General features: G+C 38.1%; 1 protein-coding gene across 1 annotated transcript in view; it reads right to left on the bottom strand.

Moving 5' to 3' along the window:
• The window catches only part of MAP2K4 (mitogen-activated protein kinase kinase 4), a 101,236-nt gene that overhangs the window by 16,332 nt on the left and 65,004 nt on the right, over positions 1 to 19,900 (bottom strand). Inside the window, exons 5-8 of the mRNA XM_023743859.1 lie at positions 19,859 to 19,900; positions 7,035 to 7,154; positions 4,719 to 4,770; positions 2,141 to 2,268 (exon numbers count right to left, since the gene is read on the bottom strand). Coding sequence (XP_023599627.1) covers positions 2,141 to 2,268; positions 4,719 to 4,770; positions 7,035 to 7,154; positions 19,859 to 19,900 — 342 coding nt within the window. The remainder of the gene's footprint in view (positions 1 to 2,140; positions 2,269 to 4,718; positions 4,771 to 7,034; positions 7,155 to 19,858) is intronic.

Here is a 19,900-nt window from a genome sequence, read left to right as displayed (position 1 = left end):
TTATGAGAAAACTTAAGTTTAAACTCTACACTTTGTACACTTTCTATGATAAATATAATCTAAGAAATCACAATTCCTATAGACTAGACAAGGTGCATTGCTGATATCTTCTGTCAAGATACATTAAGAAAGTCAAGTTACTCAGAGGCTTGTAGGATGAATGCTGATTATATTCTTGTCCATTCATACAAGCCTAAGAAGACTGGAATGGACAGAAATGCTTCATTCAGTCCAGTCAAGATCAGAGGCAGAGTTTACCATCAGCCTGCTTCCTTCAAAGCTGAAGCAGGTCGGCAGGAAGAGAAAAGTCTGTCCCTCCCAGGCCTTGAACCTTACTTACTTCTACACAGAAACCGAAAGTCTACTTCTTTCTAAAAGTTACCTGAATGCAAGTATCAGCTGTATCAGGGCTGCAACTGCACCTTTAACATCCACATAAATCAAATATAATTCTTAACCAATGTTACACAGCAAAAACACTTAGTCAACCTTAGTGCTGAGACAAGCCCTAAAAGTACAAACAGTTTACACTTAATTCTCAGGGCATGATTGCTAAATGTGTAAATTATATGAATTCCCAAATACTCCATATTTTAATTTATTGTCTTGCTTTTGATCTGGTTGTTCCATTTATCCCTAATTATCATGATGAATGCAAGATCATCCAAATCTCCCCAAGACTCTGCCTAGACAGTCACCATCCACAAAGTCCAAAGTCTAAATGAAGGTATCTTTTTGTACATATTAACATACACACACACACACACACACACACACACACACACCCCTCTGACATTTTCATTTGTGGAAAAGGTGACATAAAAAGATGTAACAAAATAAAAACAAGGTATTGAAAGCAAAAATTCTAAAATAGGGTTAATAATGGAAAATTTTCAAATACAATCATTTTCAAATGCAATGACCAAAGTACAGGCAACAAAACATACATAAAAAATGCATGTAATCCTGTGCATTCAAATATTTATAGGCTGAGAGAAAAGTGAAAAGAAAAAAATTTACTTTTAAATAACACTGAAAATACAATGTATTCAGGTTTTTAAAATAAGTGTACATAAGTGTAGCACTGAGCCTGCCTATCCATAAACAAGATAAAAAAGTTGTAACATGTAGCTTATGATGTTACTTACTTTTCTATTGCTTACAGCACTGGGTTTGGAAATGTGTAAATCAAGAAAGAAGCTAACAATTAAAAGGAGAGAAAAACTGTATTCAGCTCATAGCTAATCTAAAGTTTAAAAGTCCTAAAGACGGAAACAGAAACTACTGATGAGAAGGACTGCTTTAATAACGACGCAAAACCAGTCCCCAAAGAACCATAGCCACGGTAAGGAAGACACCAACACACTAGGAGAATGTTTACAATACAGACACTAAATTTGCAGTGTATGCAGCACTGGGATAAGATGAGGATGACGGGCGGGGGCATGCTTGGAGAGGTCAATGGGGGGGAAAGGAGACATGTAATACTTTCAACAATAAAGAATTAAAAAAAAAAAAAAGATGAGGATGACGTGTGCAGAAGGATAGTGGAGCTCTGTCTCCCTGAAGGGAAAGAGACTCCAGGTTGGCAAATACCTTCGGCATCTTTCTTGCATTTGTTAGTGTGCTTCGTCCCCCTCTAAAGAGATCAACAGTATACAAAACAAAGCCTCAGATTTATAGATATACTGAGTTCTACCATGAACTTGAGTCTTCCATTCTTCTCTAGCTGGAAATAGTATCACTTAATGGCCAGGACACATTATCAACATGTCCAGTGGGGGACTTGCAGGAAGCAGCCAATCCTATTACAGTCAAGATAACATATGGAGTGCTAAAAACTCAAAGCGGCCTGCTGAGCACTAATGATCTAGTTGATTAGTAGAGTCAGAGAAGACCACAAGCTAAGTACCAAAGACGAACAGAGTAAGACAATCAAACAGGAGTTCACTGGGACAATTTTGCAACATTTCATGGAGCAGCTAGAACCTGAATTTGGTCTTTAGGGAAGAGAAAAGGATTGTAGCCTGGTGAGACTGCATGACCGACCAATGGCAGAGTCCTCAGAAGTACAGCACCAAAGGCGGTCTCCCACTGCAATGACCGTCAGGCTTCTAAAAGGGCTGGGCCTTTCACTTACTGCCATGTACGGCCTACACCCAGCATCTCTGGTCTTGGCAATAGAGTCCACAAGCTGTCCGCTGATGCCAAAGTCACAGAGTTTAATATTTCCACTTCTGTCCAGAAGGATATTGGAAGGTTTGATATCTGAAAGAGACAGGTACCATTCAGTGTAAAAGTAATCAATAATCAATCAAATGAGCTACATTCTAAAGTACTTTAAGTAAAAATACTGAAAAACCTTAGACAACATAAGTGATCAAGTCCTTAATATTCAGATGTATGAGAAGATGAGAAATATGAAATTTCTCTGAAGACCGATGCTTAAAAACTCAGTATCAAAAAATACTACAGCCCTACCCGGTTTGGCTCAGCCTGCGAAATGAAAGTTCCCAGGTTTGATTCCAGTCAAGAGCACATGCCTGGGTTGTGGGCTCGATCCCCAGTGGGAGACTTGCAGGAGGCAGCCAATCCATGATTCTCTCTCATCATGGATATTTCTAGCTCTCTCTCCCTCTTCCTTCCTCTCTGAAATCAATAAAATTATATTTTTTTTAAAAACTACAAGTGTATTAAAAAAAATATTATACAATACATTTAGGCATTCTATTATGTTGTTTTGTTCTCATCAAGGGACATATTCATTTACTTGCTTCAAATTCATTACTTAACAGTCAAACTATAAAGAATGAATTTAACCTATAAGAGTATACTAAGCTACTGTACAATATGTGTCAAAGACTATGTGACACTAGGGACCGCTTTAGCTGTTACTACCCTGAGAATGAAGCCAACAGATTAAGGAGGGCACAGCCTAAAGAAGAAGCTTGAACTCTAACCAAATTGTGCCAGGACTCTATTACCACAGAGAATGCATTTCCTTGGAGTTTAAGCCAGTTATCAGAATTTTCTGTAACCTGTAATCAAAGCACTCTACCTGTAGCAAAAAAAAAAAAAGCTAACTAATTTGAAGTGATAAAAAGACTGCTATAAACTCATCATTTTATTTACTAATAGGAAAACAAAAGTTATTTCTGAAGACTTTCCCTTTTATCTTACTCCTCCTCAGGCACTGCCTTAGTGCTTTTCTGTGATACCTTGAGTATTCCTAAGGTATTTGAATCGCTCTACAGTAAAGGCAATCCATAATAATAAAAGTATAATATGCTAATTAGACTGGACGACTTTCCGGACAAAGCCGGGGCTGTGAGGGAAGCCCGGGTCCCAGGTGCTGGTGGCCAGAGGGAAGCCCGGGTCCCGGGTGCCAGAGGGAAGCCAGTGCCGGCAGCCAGAGGAAGGAAGGCCTACTCTTGCACGAATTTCGTGCATCGGACCTCTAGTCTATATATATAAAAGCCTAAGCAACCATTGCAACTGTTGCAACCGTTATGACTGGCCGGTGGCTATGACGTGCACTGACCACCAGGTGGCAGACACGAAACGCAGGATCTGCCCCCTGGTGGTCAGTGCGCTCCCACAGCCAACCTCCCGCAGCCGGCCAACCTCCCGTAGTCCCTCCCCCGGGCCAGCCGGCCCCAATCGGCCCCCATCGCCGGCCAGGCCGAGGGACCCCACCCATGCATGAATTCATGCACCAGGCCTCCAGTACTCTCATAATTGCAGAACACAGCAAAAAGGGAGAGAAAAACCTCAAAACAAGAACAAGATGAACTATGAGAGGAACAAAATAATTTTGTTTAGGGACTTAATCCTACATGATTTTAGGCCAAAAAGGAAATTAGGAGCCTACCTAATATTATTTTAACATAAAATAATGAAGAAAAATTCATTATTTTATGTTAAAAATATCAGGTAGGCAAAAATAAATGAATTATTTTGATGTTCAAGGTTAACTAATTTCTGGACCAGGGTCAACCCCAAACTAAAATTACTTAAATAAATGTCCCAATTACTAATTTCTCTAACCACTAGAAACTATGATACTTAGAATTCAAGGTTTTGCACTTCTCTGAATATGACCTTTGACTTTCCTACTTATTTACTATCAGAATGAATCACATACTGTCACATATTGTCTTAGGTCTGTCTTGATACCAGAGCAACTATTTAGTCTATGTGCTGAATTAAACTCGGGATTCCCACTGTCATGCAATAGGTCTACATCAAATGTTTAAAATTTTTGAATGTGTGTTTAATAAGGACAAGATCACTATTCTCACAAATACAAATGCTTTATAGCAATTCCAGTTAAAGGAATCTCTGATTGCAGCACTTCACAGGAACAGTAGTGTGCCTGTAACACACAAGGCTGTTACCCTCTGATTCTCCTTTGACTGCCCACAGGACCACCTTCACGCCTTAGTAGTATATAAGAGAAACACTAATTATCTATCGGCAAATGAATAATAACTTTTCAACTAAGAATAATAAGAATTTACAGCAAAATCTCCTTCAATTACTAAGCCAAACATATTAATAAGGTAGACTAAAATTTATAGACCCCCAAAGGGAAAAAACCCTAATAGTGAAGTTTTAGGATACATATAGTAGGTTTTGCTTGAAAGTGGCACTGTAATTTTCAATATTTTTTCCCTATTAAGGAATAGTTGTTCTATAAAAAATAATTCTGTACCCACCTCTGTGAATGATTTTCAAGTTTTCCTTTAAGTGGTTTAGTGCTTTCACAGTCTGTGGAGAAAAAGCAGAGATGGGATAAACAATTTCCTTTTAATCAAACAGCACAATAGTTTATCTTAAGTAACAGCCCACATAGCCCATTGCATTCTTGTAAGCTTAATGTTTCAACATCCTGTGCAATTTTTGTTAACTGAAGATGCTGAATGTTGATTTTAAATTTAAAAACTTAGTTGCCCTGACAGCTAAAAAGAAAACCCTGTAACTTACAATTTTTTAGTAAGTCATTAACAAGTTGTATAATATTTCTTATATCTTCAAACTCTTCAAGAATAGAAATATGTAGTATAAGAAAGTCCAACAGGCTGGATCCATTATCAACCCTGACTTAGTTAAGTTCTTCCAAAGTCTCAGTTTCTCACAATCATTCACCCTCATTGGGTGCTGAGCCTTCAAAGTAACTTTTGCAGAGCCATGTGTCTCTAATGTCTCAAACAGTCAGGCTTGCGAGTTCATAGAGTTATTAATTAGCAAGAAGAGATTAATCGACCTGGCTGGGTGGCTCAATTGGTTGGAGCGCCATCCCAAAGGTTGCGAGTTTGATCCCCATTCAGGGCACACGCCTAGGTTGGGAGTTCAATCTCCAGTCTGGTAGCAAACAGGAAGGCAACTGACCAATGTTTCTCTCACATCAAAGTTTCTCTCTCTCTCATTCTAAAAATCAATGAGCATATCCTCAGGTAAGAATTTAAAAAGAGAGATTTAAATCAAAGTAATTTTAAATGTTGTGCTTAATATACAAGGTGATCACCAAGACTAGAAACATAGGCAAATATATAATACATTATTTATTAGTATACATACACTACACATATTTCATTATACAATAAAATAATTTTATCTATGTTTTCTAACTTCATAATCACCTTGTACAGTGGTTAAAAACAAGATTCTGGGATTAGGCTGCCTGGGCTTAAAGCATTTACCAGTTAAAATTATATAAACTTCAAAGCAAATTAATTGCTCAATCTCTCCATATTTCAGATCTGTCATCTGTAAACAAGTTACACTATTTACCATAGAGAGTTGCTATGAAGATAAAATGTCATAAGATCTTGGCCTGATATAAATAAACATTCAATAATCACTAGCTGTTTTCATTATGCTACTATTGTTTCTATGAATACTAACAAATGCCAAGATAATATTGGCTTTGGTATACTGGAGACAGATGACTAAATTGATCAATATAAAATTTCCTAGACCAGCCAGAATAATTAACAAGTTTCTAGTAAAACTCTGCTTCTTTTTATAAAATATATGTAAGGGTATGTATCTTAACATTTAGCTAATTAAACGTTTAATTTTAAGCATTAAATAAGCTAAATAACTTAAAACATTAACAAGAGACCTGTAATTTTTAAACTAATGTTTAAACTAACATTAAACATTAATGATTAAGTAGGATAAAATGCAATGGACAGACAACCTATGCTGGATATTGAGGATGCAAGAAAGGGAGAGTAGGGAAATTAAATGCAACTAGGTATCTTACAGCTTCCTATAAAATTTAGTTGACATATCCACTAAGCCAGATTGTGATCAGAGTCTCAGGGGTTTCTAAGAATCTTATTAATTTTATGCTATCACAGAAAATTATTTTCAGAAAAAATAATTATGAACAACCTTTGTCAACTAAAAGATTCAAAGCAAGAAAGGAAATAATCATGACCCCACTTTCAAGACTATAAAAACGTAAGTAAAAAAGTACCTCTTTTCGTTTTGGTATTCAGGTAAAAGTGAATTGACCAAATAAGCAATAATGCTGGTTACTGAAATTGCTGGTAAAAAATTTAAATAGTTTAGTCTGCATAGCCCAACTCTTAAACCACGAAGAGTTTTAATTAAGAGACTTCAAGGATACTGCTGTGATTCTGATTAATTTAGGCATAAGCATGATAATACATATTTAAAACATATTAAAAATAGTTAAACCAACAGTGGAAAATGGAACATATTTAAAAATAGTTAAACCAACAGTGGAAAGGGAACAGAAAATTGCTTGTTCTAATCTTACTGACAGCACAATCTATTGTGGTTGCTTGTGATTCTGTACTACAGACCACATTTTGAAAATAGTTCTTTATGATTGTGTCAATTACCCCACAGAAGTGGTTCAGTCTCTGTCCCTTTACCAGTGATCCTCCAGGAAAGTCAGTAAAATTCTGTGAAGGATATCTGGGCATGTGCATTCAAATGCCAGCAGCATCTTTACATGAGCACATAGAGAATGAACAATTTGAAAACCAGGTACTTACTGCTAAAGTGATTTTGCCTAAAATTTCTTCTGGAATAACATCATCTAATACACTATATACATATTTGTAAAACTTATCAAACGAGGTAGACATGAGTTCCATACAGATCCAACAGTCACCCTATAAAATAACAAATATGTTACTCTTATACATCATATTATGTACCATTTTTCCTTCACTTAAAACAGAAATACAATTAACAAAAAAGAAAACTTCATTTAAAAAAAAATCTTGTAGAAATTTTTGGTTCCTTATTAAAGCTCTGGACAGAACATTCTCCTCATGCTTAAACACAAACTGATTTGCCCAATTTTCCCCACTCTTAATTGTAAAGGCAGGAACAGTCTTACATAGAAAACTTTTGAGCTTTATACGAATTTCAAATATTGCCATAATTAAATATACAAATAGAAAACGTGGAAAACTGTTCATTCTCACTAACAAAGAAAATAGATTACAGTTATGTTGATATACTATAAAAACTTCTTAATAAGTAAATAAAATAAAAGAGAGGCAAAAGAAAATACATAAAGCAAACCCAATGCCTCAAAAGTTATTGCTCAAATGCACCTTCTCTGGAGCAGTTTACAAGTCATCCCACTCTCAGCAACCCCTTGCCTTGCCTTGCTGTTCTTTGAATGACCCGTATCATCTTTTAATATAAAATATAACTTATTTATTTATTTTATTATGTTTTTCATCTACATTCCCTACACTCCACCAGGACAGGGGCTCAATGAACATTCCTTAAATGAATGAATGCTGGCTATAATTAAACTGAATCGTTCAAAAACTGATGGCAGCATTATAGAGGGTTTTAAAACAGTCTGAAGGCAACTGGACAATAAAGCAAGAGAAATAAAAGTATTTATACCCTTTGACAGAATTATGACTGGGATCTAACTTAAAGAAACAGTCCAGAAATTACAAAAACAAAAACAAACTAGAAACCACTGAACTATCCCACAAGAGGAAATGGTACATCATTAAAGGAATTATCTAAAATTAAATTATTTTAAAATGATACAGTTCATGAGAGGTATGCATGAGCAAAATGCAGACCCTAAGTAATACCATGATTATAACACTACTAGAGGCCCGGTGCACGGATCCATGCACCAGTGGGGACCCTAGGCCTGGCCTGCGGGGATCGGACTGAAACCAGCTCTCTGACATCCCCCGAGGGGTCCCGAATTGCGAGAGGGCGCAGGCCAGGCTGTGCGCCGGGCCTCTAAGATGCATATAAGATCTTTGGTTAATCTCTTCCCACCCTCCCCTCTGAGATTCATCAGTCTGTTCCATGTTTCCATGCCTGTGGTTTCCGCTCCTGCACTGAGCACCTGCCCCCTACCGGTTGGACGGTCACTTAGGCTTTTATATATATAGATAAAAGTATTTGCACACATGAACAAGTACTACAAAGTACCTTGTAAGAGTGAAAACAACTATCAGGATGATACAAAAAAATTACCTAAAAATTATTTTGGCCCTGACCGGTTTGGCTCAGTGGATAGAGTGTCGGCCTGCGGACTAAAGAGTCCCGGGTTCGATTCCAGTCAAGGGCATGTACCTTGATTGCGGGCACATCCCCAGTAGGGGGTGTGCAGGAGGCAGCTGATCGATGTTTCTCTCTCATCGATGTTTCTAACTCTCTATCCCTCTCCCTTCCTCTCTGTAAAAAAATCAATAAAATATATTTAAAAAAATAAAAAATAAAAATAAATAAAAATTATTTTGTATGTTGTCACTAATCTATGGATCCAGCTGTACCCTCCGAAACTTTCCACCACTAATCTTCCCCTCATGCCTGACCTACATTGATTAGAGATGAATGCCCCTAAAAGGACAATGGCTTGCCGAGAACAACACTGCTATTAGTGATATAGCCATAAATAGAATCCAGTGTACTTAACTCCCTTCTCCTATCAACACCTACAATGCAAGGACACCAACCTTGTAAGAAGAGAGGGCCTATGCTTCGAGGACACAGGTGAGCACAGCGCTCTCACAACAGGACCACCTGCTGGAGCATGCATGTAGCCCAGGGCTTCGGAGAATACTTATGGTAAAGCATACTTGACATGAACTTTTACTTCTATTTCTTTCTTTTAAGTCTCTTCTCTCTCTCTCTTTTCATTTTGAGTGCTTTTACAGAATAACTCTCACAAAAGATTGAGTAACACCCTTCACTCAAAACACACACTTGAATTAATTTAGTCTAAAGACATCATCTCAATAGATTTACTAGAATTTTTATTACACTTAACTCATCTACTTAGAAAAACAGTAAGGAAGGAATTGAACATCAGTAGTGTAGTGAAGCAGAAAGACCACTGATATTAGAGTCTGCAGGCCTGACTTAGTACCCAGACTCTCCCACTTTCTGCTTATATAAGATTGGGCTCCTCAATTCCTCATCTAGGAAATGGATCACTCCACCATCCTCAATGAACTGTGATAAAGATCAAAGGAGCAAACATATGCAAAACACAAAATAAAGTGCCTGGTATGTGGTAAAAACTATTGCTAAGAAAATAAAGGGAGGAGAGAGACGGGTGGAAAAATAGAAAGGCAACCAAAAGAGAAAGAAAAATATGGGAACCAGGGAAGTGAAGGTAAGAAGTAAATGAAGGACTAAGGATGAGAAGAGCAGGCACAAAGGAGCAATTAGCATTAGAGAGGAAGATGTCTATAGTTTCTAAGGCACATAACCTAATGTAAATTTCTTATTTCTTCCGGTAGTTCCTTTTGGCCATAACTGAGAATAGGCAACATTTAAAAAAAATAAAAAGGAATGGCCTGAGCTGCCTCAAAAACCAGGGACGGCAGCATACCTCTCATGTTCACATGAAAGACAAAATGGCCAGGTGACCAAAATACAAAAGCAGAAATTACTGAATGTGGATTTACTGAAAGAAAGGGGGGGCGGGGGGGACAATGAAAAATTGAACTACTAAGATCGAGATAAGGGTTCCTAAAGACAAAATCTAGATAAAACTAATAACATCCTTATGTATCACCAGTAACCACTTAGAAAAATGTTTACAGAGACACCACTAACAATAAAAAGGAAACCTATAAAACACCTAAGAATTTATCTTACAAAAGAAGCAAAACATTTACAAAAACAAATATGAAATGTTACTAAAGGACATAACAATCTGACTAAATACAGAGGAAAAGCATGCTTACAAATGTGAAGACTCAACATCATAAAGATGCCAAATTCCCCCCCAAAGTAACCTAAGAATTTAGTTAGATTCTAATCAAAATTATCATGCACCAGGACAAGCTTATCCTAAAACTTATGTAGAAAAGTAGAGCCAAGCATAGCTCACACAATTTTTTAAAAGGGGGACTGATCTACTAGACAAAGACCTTTATATAAAGCGTTCACAATAAAAGATGGTGGTATTAATATGGGGGCAGGGTAAATATGCCAGTGGATCAGATTGAAAACCCGTGCACCTAGGCAATTGGATTTATGACAGATGTAGCAAAGCAAGCAGTGACAAAAGGATGGACTAGTCCATGAATGCTGCTGAGACCAGTAGCCTTCCATACACAAAAATGTTAAATTAGGCCATTACCTCAAGTTATGCACAAACAAAAATACAAAAACTCCCAAATGTAATTTTTGAAAAACAAACGTTTGAAACATTTTTGTTTTGAAAGTCTAAGACTTCAGGGTGGGGAAAAAATTTCCTCCCATGCACGTATATATGTGAAAAGAATAAATCACAAAGAGTAAGACCTGTCAACTTTAACTCCACTATCATGAATATTTTTGTCTGATAAAGGATACCATACCAAAAGTTCAAAAATAAGACAAGAACATCTTTTTGGATGTAAAGAAACAAAGGATACCCTGGATAATAAAGCATATGCTGAATTAATTATGAATAGACAAAACTTAATAAAATAATGGCAAAGGTATATGAAGAGGCAAGTCACAGAAAAGAAAACCTGAACACACAAGTAAAAAATTCTGTACTTCACCAGTGATTAGGTAAATGTAATTTTAAAAGTAAGATACCACTTCAAACCCACCTGACTGCCCAAACTGAAACATTTAATAGTACCAGATACTAGCAATGTGACCTGTGACAACAAATGCATATGTCCTACCCAACATGCCACCCTTTGTTCTGTACAATGTGCCTAGCTAACACTACATATCCCAGTCTTCCATGTAAAGTAGGGCGGCCAATGAAATGTCAGCGCAAAGGGTTGCTGATTCCAGGGTAGCCCTTTTAGTTCTTCCTTCTTCTCTGCCCACCTGTGGCCATGACAGCTGTACTCTAGGAGCCAACTTGGACCATGAGGCAATCTTAATCATGAAAACCACACACTAGGTACACCACTATCAGTCTCCAGTGTTGACAACTGAGTTCAATTCCTGACAGAGAAATTACCATTCTGACTAGTAGGAATATAAGTTAGTATAATATAGAAATACAACAACATCCACTAAAGTTGAAGATATTCATTATCATTTAACCTAGCAACTGGATTTCTAGGTATGGATTCTACAGAAACTGTAACCTAAGTTGTCAAGGAAACATGCAAAAGGAAGTTCATTTTTACTTTCATAATTGCAAAAAATTAGAAACTACCAACATTAAAATTATTAAACATTTAAAAAGTGGTATATTTACTCATCAGAATATTACAGAGCTGTTCAAATAAATTAACCAAATCTATACAGGATGGGGCAAAAGTAGGTTTACAGTTGTTCACAGGGTAAATAATACAAGAATAAACTCAGTTTCGTGTACTCACAACTGCAAACCTACTTTGCCCCACCCTGTATTAGAGATCTCTATTTACAGGGACAAATTTTGAATACTATGCTATGGAAGATACAAACAGGATAATTCCACCTAGGTAAACTTGGAAAATACATAAAGCAATACTATGTATTACTTAGGGGGGAAATACATATATGGAAAGCCTAAATAAAAACAAATTGAAGGAAGCATTAATTTCAAGGTAGTGTTTAGATTGGGAGATTAAAAGGGGAAATGGGATGGGGACTTCTATTGTATCTATAATTTAAACACAAATAAACAGCAAATATGCCAAAATGTTAATCTGTGATGTGGCTACACTGCTATTCCATGCAATTTTCTGTATGTTTGAAATATTTCATAGTTTTTTAAAAAAGTAAGAACTACCTTAAGAAATGAGCAAAGTAAACCAAATAGAAAAAAAGAAAATGAGTAACCAGAATAAAAAAATTAAATTAGAAAACAGAAAAACAAAACAGAAAATTAATGTAACTGAATGTTGAATCACTTAAACATTAATAAATTTGAGCCGGGCGGGTGTGGCTCAGTGGTTGAACACTGACCTATAAACCAAGAAGTCACGCCTGATTCCAGACCAGAGCACATGCCCGGGTTGCGGGGGTTATGCAGGAGGCAGCTGACCAATAATTCTCTTTCATCATTGATGTTTCTAACTCTAACTCTCTCTCCCTCTCTCTTCCTCTCTGAAATCAATAAAAATAAATTTTAAAAATAAAATAAATTTGATAAACCTCTAGCCAGACTAATCAGAAAAAAACAGAGAAGGTGCAAATTACCTACATCATGAACGAGAGAGGGAGAGGGAGGAAACATCACTATAGATTCTACAAATATTAAGATGATAATAAATAACTATCATAAATAATTCTATGCCAATTAATGTGACAATTTAGATGAAAGGGTCAAATTTCTTCAAGGAAATTTACCACCCAAGATCACTCGAGAAGAAACAGATACCTTGAATAGAGTTCTATCTTTGAAAGAAATCAAATTTGTAGTTCAACATCTTCCCACACAAAAAAACCTCCATGTTCAAATGGCTTCATTGGTGATTTCTATCAAATATTTACAGAAGAAATAATACCAATTCCATAAATTCTTCCAGAACACTGAAAATGGGGTAATATTTCCCAACTCATTCTATAAGGCTAGCATTACACTGATATAAAGCAAAAAAATAAATAAAACCATTATAAGAAAATTACAGATGAATTTCTCTTATGGCATGTATATAAAACTTTAAATAAAATTTTAGCAAATTTAACAATATATATAAAAAAATACATAATAATCATGTGGTTTTAACCCAGAAAGACAAGGCTGGTTTAACATTTGAAAAGCAATCCATGTAATTTACCATATTTTAAAAAGAAAAATTTAGGAGAAACCAAGATGGCGGCATAGGTAAACACCTGAAATTGCTGCCTCACACAACCACTTCAAAACTACAACTAAAGACAAAACAGACATCACCCAGAACCACAGGAAGGCTGGCTGAGTGGAAATTCTACAACTAGAAGGAAAGAGAAAAGCACACTGAGACTCAGGAGGTGCGGAAGTAAAGTGCAGAGGTACGGAGGCGCGAGCGCGGAAAGGGCTGGCAACTGAAGATGCCAGTGTCATTTTCAACCGGGAGGGAGTCTCAAGCTCCCGATGGCCCTGACTCCAGTTCCAGGCGAGTCTCTGGGGACCCAGACTCATATGGGGAGAAACTGGAATGTCTGGCAGCGGGCAGAACTCGAGGGCAGCTTTCTCAGAGGTGCTTGCAGCGATTACCGAGGGACACTGAGACCCGGGGACCTCTTAGGGCAGGACTGAGGAGCAGCCATAGCTGTTTGCTCCGCCCTGTTGATTCCCTGAGACCCCGCCCCACCCAAGCTTCGAGCAGAGGCTTTTGCATATGAATGGGCTGGCCCTTAGAGATAGAAAATTACCTAACAAACTGCAGCTGGGCCAGACAGACCTAGAACATCCAAAAGAAGGCCCAAGGCCCCACAGCAGCTTGCACTGCTTCACAGCTAAGCCTCATCTGAGTACCTCCAAACCCCAAACAAGGAAGAGGAATCTGCAGATCTTTCCGTAGCTCCTGCTGGGTAGCCTCAGGCAGAGGCTAAATTAGCACCTCCTTAGAGATCCAAGAGCCTGTGTACCTAGTGGTCAGAGTGGGACCATCCAGATTACAACTCCTCAGATCCATAAGGGACACACTCAGGGGGCAGACTCAGTGAGCACCAAAGCCCCACTGATGCAAGTCTTGCCCCAGAAGGGTGTCTTCAGCACAGAAGTTCTCCCACTGTAGACACAGCTGATTCTCACAGACAATTGGCCTGGAGGTCAATTCCTCCCAGTGATACCAACAACAATCAAGGCTTAACTACAACAAGACTGTGCACCCAGCCCACAAAGGGGTGCACCAAGAGTGTCCACCTCAGGAAATTGGGGAGGCTGAGCCACTGGCCCCTATGGGACCCCTAGCACAGAAAGACCCTCTATCAAACACGGGGGAAGCCGCCAAAGTGGGGGGGACAAAAAAACAGATCACAAAATGACAGAGGTGGGGGGAAAAGCAAACTACTGGATATAGAGTTCAAAACCACGGTTATAAGGTTTTTCAAGAATTTTCTAGAAACCGCTGATAAATTTAGTGAGACCTCGAGGATATGAAAAAGGACCAACTAGAAATTAAGCATACACTGACTGAAATAAAGTATATTATACAGAGATCCAACAGCAGACAAGAGGATCCCAAGAATCAAGTCAAAGATATGAAATATGAAGAAGCAAAAAATACCCAACCGGAAAAGCAAAAAGAAAAAAGAATCCAAAAATATCAAGATAGTGTAAGGAGCCTCTGGGACAACTTCAAGCATACCAACATCCGAATTACAGGGGTGCCAGAAGAAGAGAGAGTGCAAGATATTGAAAACCTATTTGAAGAAATAATGACAGAAAACTTCCCCCACCTGGTGAAAGAAATAGACTTACAAGTCCAGGAAGCGCAGAGAACCCCAAACAAAAGGAATCCAAAGAGGACCACACCAAGACACATCATAATTAAAATGCCAAGGGCAAAAGACAAAGAGAGAATCTTAAAAGCAGCAAGAGAAAAAAAGGCAGTTACCTACAAGGGAGTACCCATATGACTGTCAGCTGATTTCTCAACAGAAACTTTGCAGGCCAGAAGGGAGTGGCAAGAAATATTCAAAGTGATGAATACCAAGAACCTACAACCAAGATTACTTTATCCAGCAAAGATATCATTCAGAATTGAAGGTCAGATAAAGAGCTTCACTGATAAGAAAAAGCTAAAGGAGTTCATCACCACCAAGCCAGTATTATATGAAATGCTGAAAGGTATCCTTTAAGAGGAGGAAGAAGAAAAAGGTAAAGATACAAATTATGAACAACAAATATGCATCTATCAACAAGTGAATCTAAAAATCAAGTGAATAAAAAATCTGATGAACAGAGTAAACTGGTGAATATAATAGAATCAGGGGCATAGAAAGGGAGTGGACTGACAATTCTCGGGGGGGAAAGGCGTGTGGGGGTTGGGGGAAGAGACTGGACAAAAATTGTACACCTATGGATGAGGACAGTGGGGGGCGGTTAAGGGCAGAGGGTGGGGTGGGAACTGGGTGGAGGGGAGTTATGGGGGGAACAACTGTAATAATCTGAACAATAAAGATTTATTTAAAAAATCTTTTTAAAAAAAGAAAAATTTAGCATACAATCATTTCAAGAATGTATAAAAACAATCTGACAAAACTCTAACATCCATTCCTGAAAAAAACTCTAAACAAACTAGTAAGAGAAGGGAACTTCTTCAGCCAGATAAAGAGCATCTATGAAAAACCTACAGCTAGCATCATAATTAATGGTGAAAGGCTGAATGCTTCCCTCCTATGATCAGAAACATAACAAGGATGTCCACTCTCACCATTTCTATCCAATAGCAGTGCACCAGAGGATCTAGCTAATGCAATAAGAAACGAAAGAAAAAGAACAAACAACAACAAAAATGGAGGTAGGGAGGAAGGGAGTGAAGGAAGAAAAAAGAAAACAAAGAGAGTGTGAGAGAGAAAGAGAGAGAGAGAGAGAAAGAGAGAGAGAGAGAGAGAGAGACCGACCCAAATTGGAAAGACAGAAATAAAAGCTCTTTATTCACAGATGACATGATAATCTATGTAGAAAATGTGATAAAATCTACAAAAAGCTTCCAAAATTCATTGAGTTTAATAAGGTTGCACTACACAAGATAAAAAAACAACAACAACACACAAGAATAGAGACAGAGAGAGAGAGATCCATGTGAGAGAGACACATTGATTGGTTGCTTCCCACAGGCACCTCAACCCAAGTGGGAATGGAACCTGCAACGCAGGTACGGTGCCCTTGACTGGGAATTGAACCCCAGACTCTTCAGTGTGTGGGGTGATGCTCTAATCACTGAGCACACCAGCCAAGGTGCCAGCTTTTTTCTTTTCTTTTTCCTTTTCTCTTTCCTTTCCTTTTTCTTTCCTTCTCTTTTTCTGTCTTTCTTTTCCTTTTCTCTTTCTCTCTTTTTTTTTTTTGTCCAAGGGAACAGCATCCCATGCAAAGGTAATAGCTAGTATAAAGTCATAAGAACCTGACTGAGCTTAGTTTACCTGTTCCTATCTGTTTAGGAATGGAAAGAAGGTTGCTGTCTGCTGTTGCTGGAACACAGTAGGCAAAGAGCAGAGCCATAAAGGAGAGGTAAACAGCAATCAGATAGTGTAAAGCTTTGCAAGTAAAATGCAAAGTTTATTCTCAGTGCAATTCTCTGGGGTAAGGTTACCTGATTTACCATTTAAAATCACTCTGCTGCATGGGGAATAAACCTAGAGGGGCAGGACTGGATATGGAAAGACTGGTTAGACTGTGGCTTGGGCCAGGATTATAGCAGTGAGATGGCAAGGAAGGCCACCATAGGTATTAGGATATATTTTGGAGGTAGAGCCAGAACTTACTGATTGGAATGTAAGGAAATAAGAGGAATCAAGATAACTCCTGACTTTTTGGCCTGTGTACCTAGGATGATAGGACCAATTGTGGAGATAAATCCTGGGGGTGATGAGGGTTTGGGAAGTGAGGTAGTAAGTTGAGAGATCTCAATTTGTGCTCATCTTAATTTTGAGTTGCCTATCAAATATCCAAATGGAGATATTGGTTAGGCAGTTGTAGAAGTCTAGATTTCAGGGGAGAAGTCAGGGTTGGAGATATAAATTCAGGAATAAACAAAAAAACAAAACAAAAAAACAAGAATCAATTGTATGTCTACGTATTAGTCACAACATAAGAGGAAATAATTTTTTAAAATCTCATTTATTAAAGCATCAAAATATATCACGTACTTACTTTAACAAATAATGTGATAGACTTATATGGTAAAAACTATAAAATATTGCTGATAAATGTTTTAAAGATGTAAATAAATGAAATAAAATACCATGTTAATGGGTCATTAGACTTAATACTGTTAAAATATTGATACTCTCCCAACAGATGTATAGATTCAAAATAATCCCAATCAACAATTCTGGGGATTTGTTTTTATAAAAACTGATAAGCAGATACCAAAATGTATATGGAAACGAAAAGGGCCTCAACTAGCTAAAACTTATTTTTTAAGAAAAATGAATTTTAAAGACCATTAAGTACTACATGATCTCAAGACTTTCTATAAAGCTAGAATAATCAAGACAGTATGAAACTGATGCAAAGAGAGACAAAACAGATGAATGGAACAGACTAGATAGTCCAGAAATAGACCCACACACTAATTTCTGGCAAAACTACAAAGGATATCCAAATGCAAAAAAGCAAACATCAATCCACACCTCTTACCACATATAAACTAATTCTAAATGGATAATATAATTGTGATGTCTAAAACTATAAAAGTATAAGAGAAAAACATGAGAAAATTTGAGTTCAGCAAAAATTCCTTAGATACACCAAAAGCACAATGCATAAAAGAAAAAAACAGACAAGTTGTCCTACATTAATATTAAAAACTTTCACTTTCTAAAATAAATATTTAAGCCCTAGCTGGTTTAGCTCAGTGGATAAAGCGTCAGCCTGCGGACTGAAGGGTCCCATGTTCAATTCTGGTCAAGGGCACATACCTGGGTTGCGGGTTTCAACCCCAGTAGGGGGCATGCAGGAGGCAGCCAATCAATGATTTTCTCTTATCATTTATGTTTGTATCTCTCCTTCCCTCTCCCTTCCTCTCTGAAATCAATAAAAATATTTTTTTAAAAAAAAAAAACACTTAAAATGTATAACAGATAAGACACAGACATAGGGGGACAAACATTTGCAATCATGTATCTGACTAGTGGCCCAGTGCACAAAATTTATGCACATTAAAAGGGGATTAATTAGAGGAAATATTTTAATACTGCGGGTATCCGGCTCCTTCCTCCCTCCTGTCAGAGTCTGGCCGGCACCCATGGGGACGCAGCGTCAAGTCCCCGCCGGCGCCCGCAGAGACCCAGCATCAAGTCCCACTGGCGCCACGAGACCCAGAGTCAAGTCCTGGGTGCGGGTATCTGACTCCCTCCTCTCTCCTGTCAGAGTCTGGGCCGGCGCCCACGGGAATGCAGCGTCAAGTCCCACCAGCGCCGCAAGACCCAGAGTCAAGTCCCCACCCACCTGCAGGGGCCTGGCCGTGCACGAAGCCCCGCCCACCCACGCCTCTAAATCACGTGAGACCCAGACCCGCCAGCGCCCACAGGGACACAGCATCAAGCCCCTGCTGGCACCCGCCAGACGCAGTGTTAAGTCCCCGCCCACCTGCGCACCTCACTGCACAGGCAGCCCCGCCCACCCACCCACGCCTGCCATGTATGCAGCCTCCTGGTGATCGGTCGTTATGGCATGAGGGCGTCACTACCACAGGCTTTTTATATAGATAGATAATAAACCTGTATCCAGAATAACATTTTTTTAAAAACTCCCAAAACTCAATAGTAAGAAAATAAGCAAAACAATTAAGAAAATGACAAAAAGATTTGAATAGAAACTGCACTGAAGACAGCTGGCAAGTAAGCACAGGAAAAGCTGTTTAACAGCATTTGTCATTAGAAAAATGAAAATCAAAAATGCAATGAGATTCCACTCTAAATCTATTAGAATGGCTAAAAATTAAAAAGACGGACACCCCAACTGTTGAGAAGATGTGGAAGAAATAAACACTCATCCACCACCACTGGAAGCTGCAAATGCAACTACAGTTGACCCTTGAACAACATGGGTTTGAACTTCGAAGGTTCATTTAAATGCAGATTTTTTTCAATAAACAGTCACCCCTCCATATCCCTGGTTTCACATCCTCCTCATCAACCAACTGTGGATTGAAAACAGTTATTTTGGATCTGCAGTGGGGAATCAGAATGCAGGGCGCCGACTGCATGCATTGTTCTATGCTATTGTACATAGGGAACTTGAGCATCTCTGGATTTGGGTACTGGTGAAGTGCCTCGAACCATCCTCTGCAGATACTGAGGGACAACTCTCATTAAGTTTGTGGGGAGTTAAAAGTTAAATGCAAATTTTCAATAGTCAGCACCCCAACCCTCAAGTTGTTCAAAAGTCAACTGCACTTTTAAAAGTAGTTTGCCCATTTTTTAAAAAACTGAAACATATGATCCAGCCATCCCACTTCCAGGTATTTAACCCAAGGGAAATAAAATCATACGTCCACTCAAATCCTTGTACACAAATACTCACAGCAGTTTTACTGTAATAGATAAAAACTGGAAACAACCCAAAAGAATAAACAAACTGTGGTATACCCACGCAATGGAAAACTAATACTACTCCACAATCAAAAGGAACAAACTATTTATACATGCCACAACATGAATTGCAAAATAATTATGCTGAGTAAAAGAAATTTCTTTAAAAAAGAGTACATACTGTTTAATTCCATTTACACAAAATTCTAGAAAATGCAAATTTATCTATAGTGGCAGAAAGCAGACCTACGGTTGCTGAGGATGCTGACAGCAGAAAGGAAGTGTGTATTAC

This window comes from Myotis lucifugus, unplaced genomic scaffold, assembly GCF_000147115.1.
Source record: "Myotis lucifugus unplaced genomic scaffold, Myoluc2.0 scaffold_416, whole genome shotgun sequence".
In the NCBI taxonomy this organism is placed as follows: Eukaryota; Metazoa; Chordata; class Mammalia; order Chiroptera; family Vespertilionidae; genus Myotis; species Myotis lucifugus.
The sequence above is the reverse complement of the archived record's forward strand: the minus strand, read 5'-3'. Positions and strand labels throughout refer to the sequence as shown.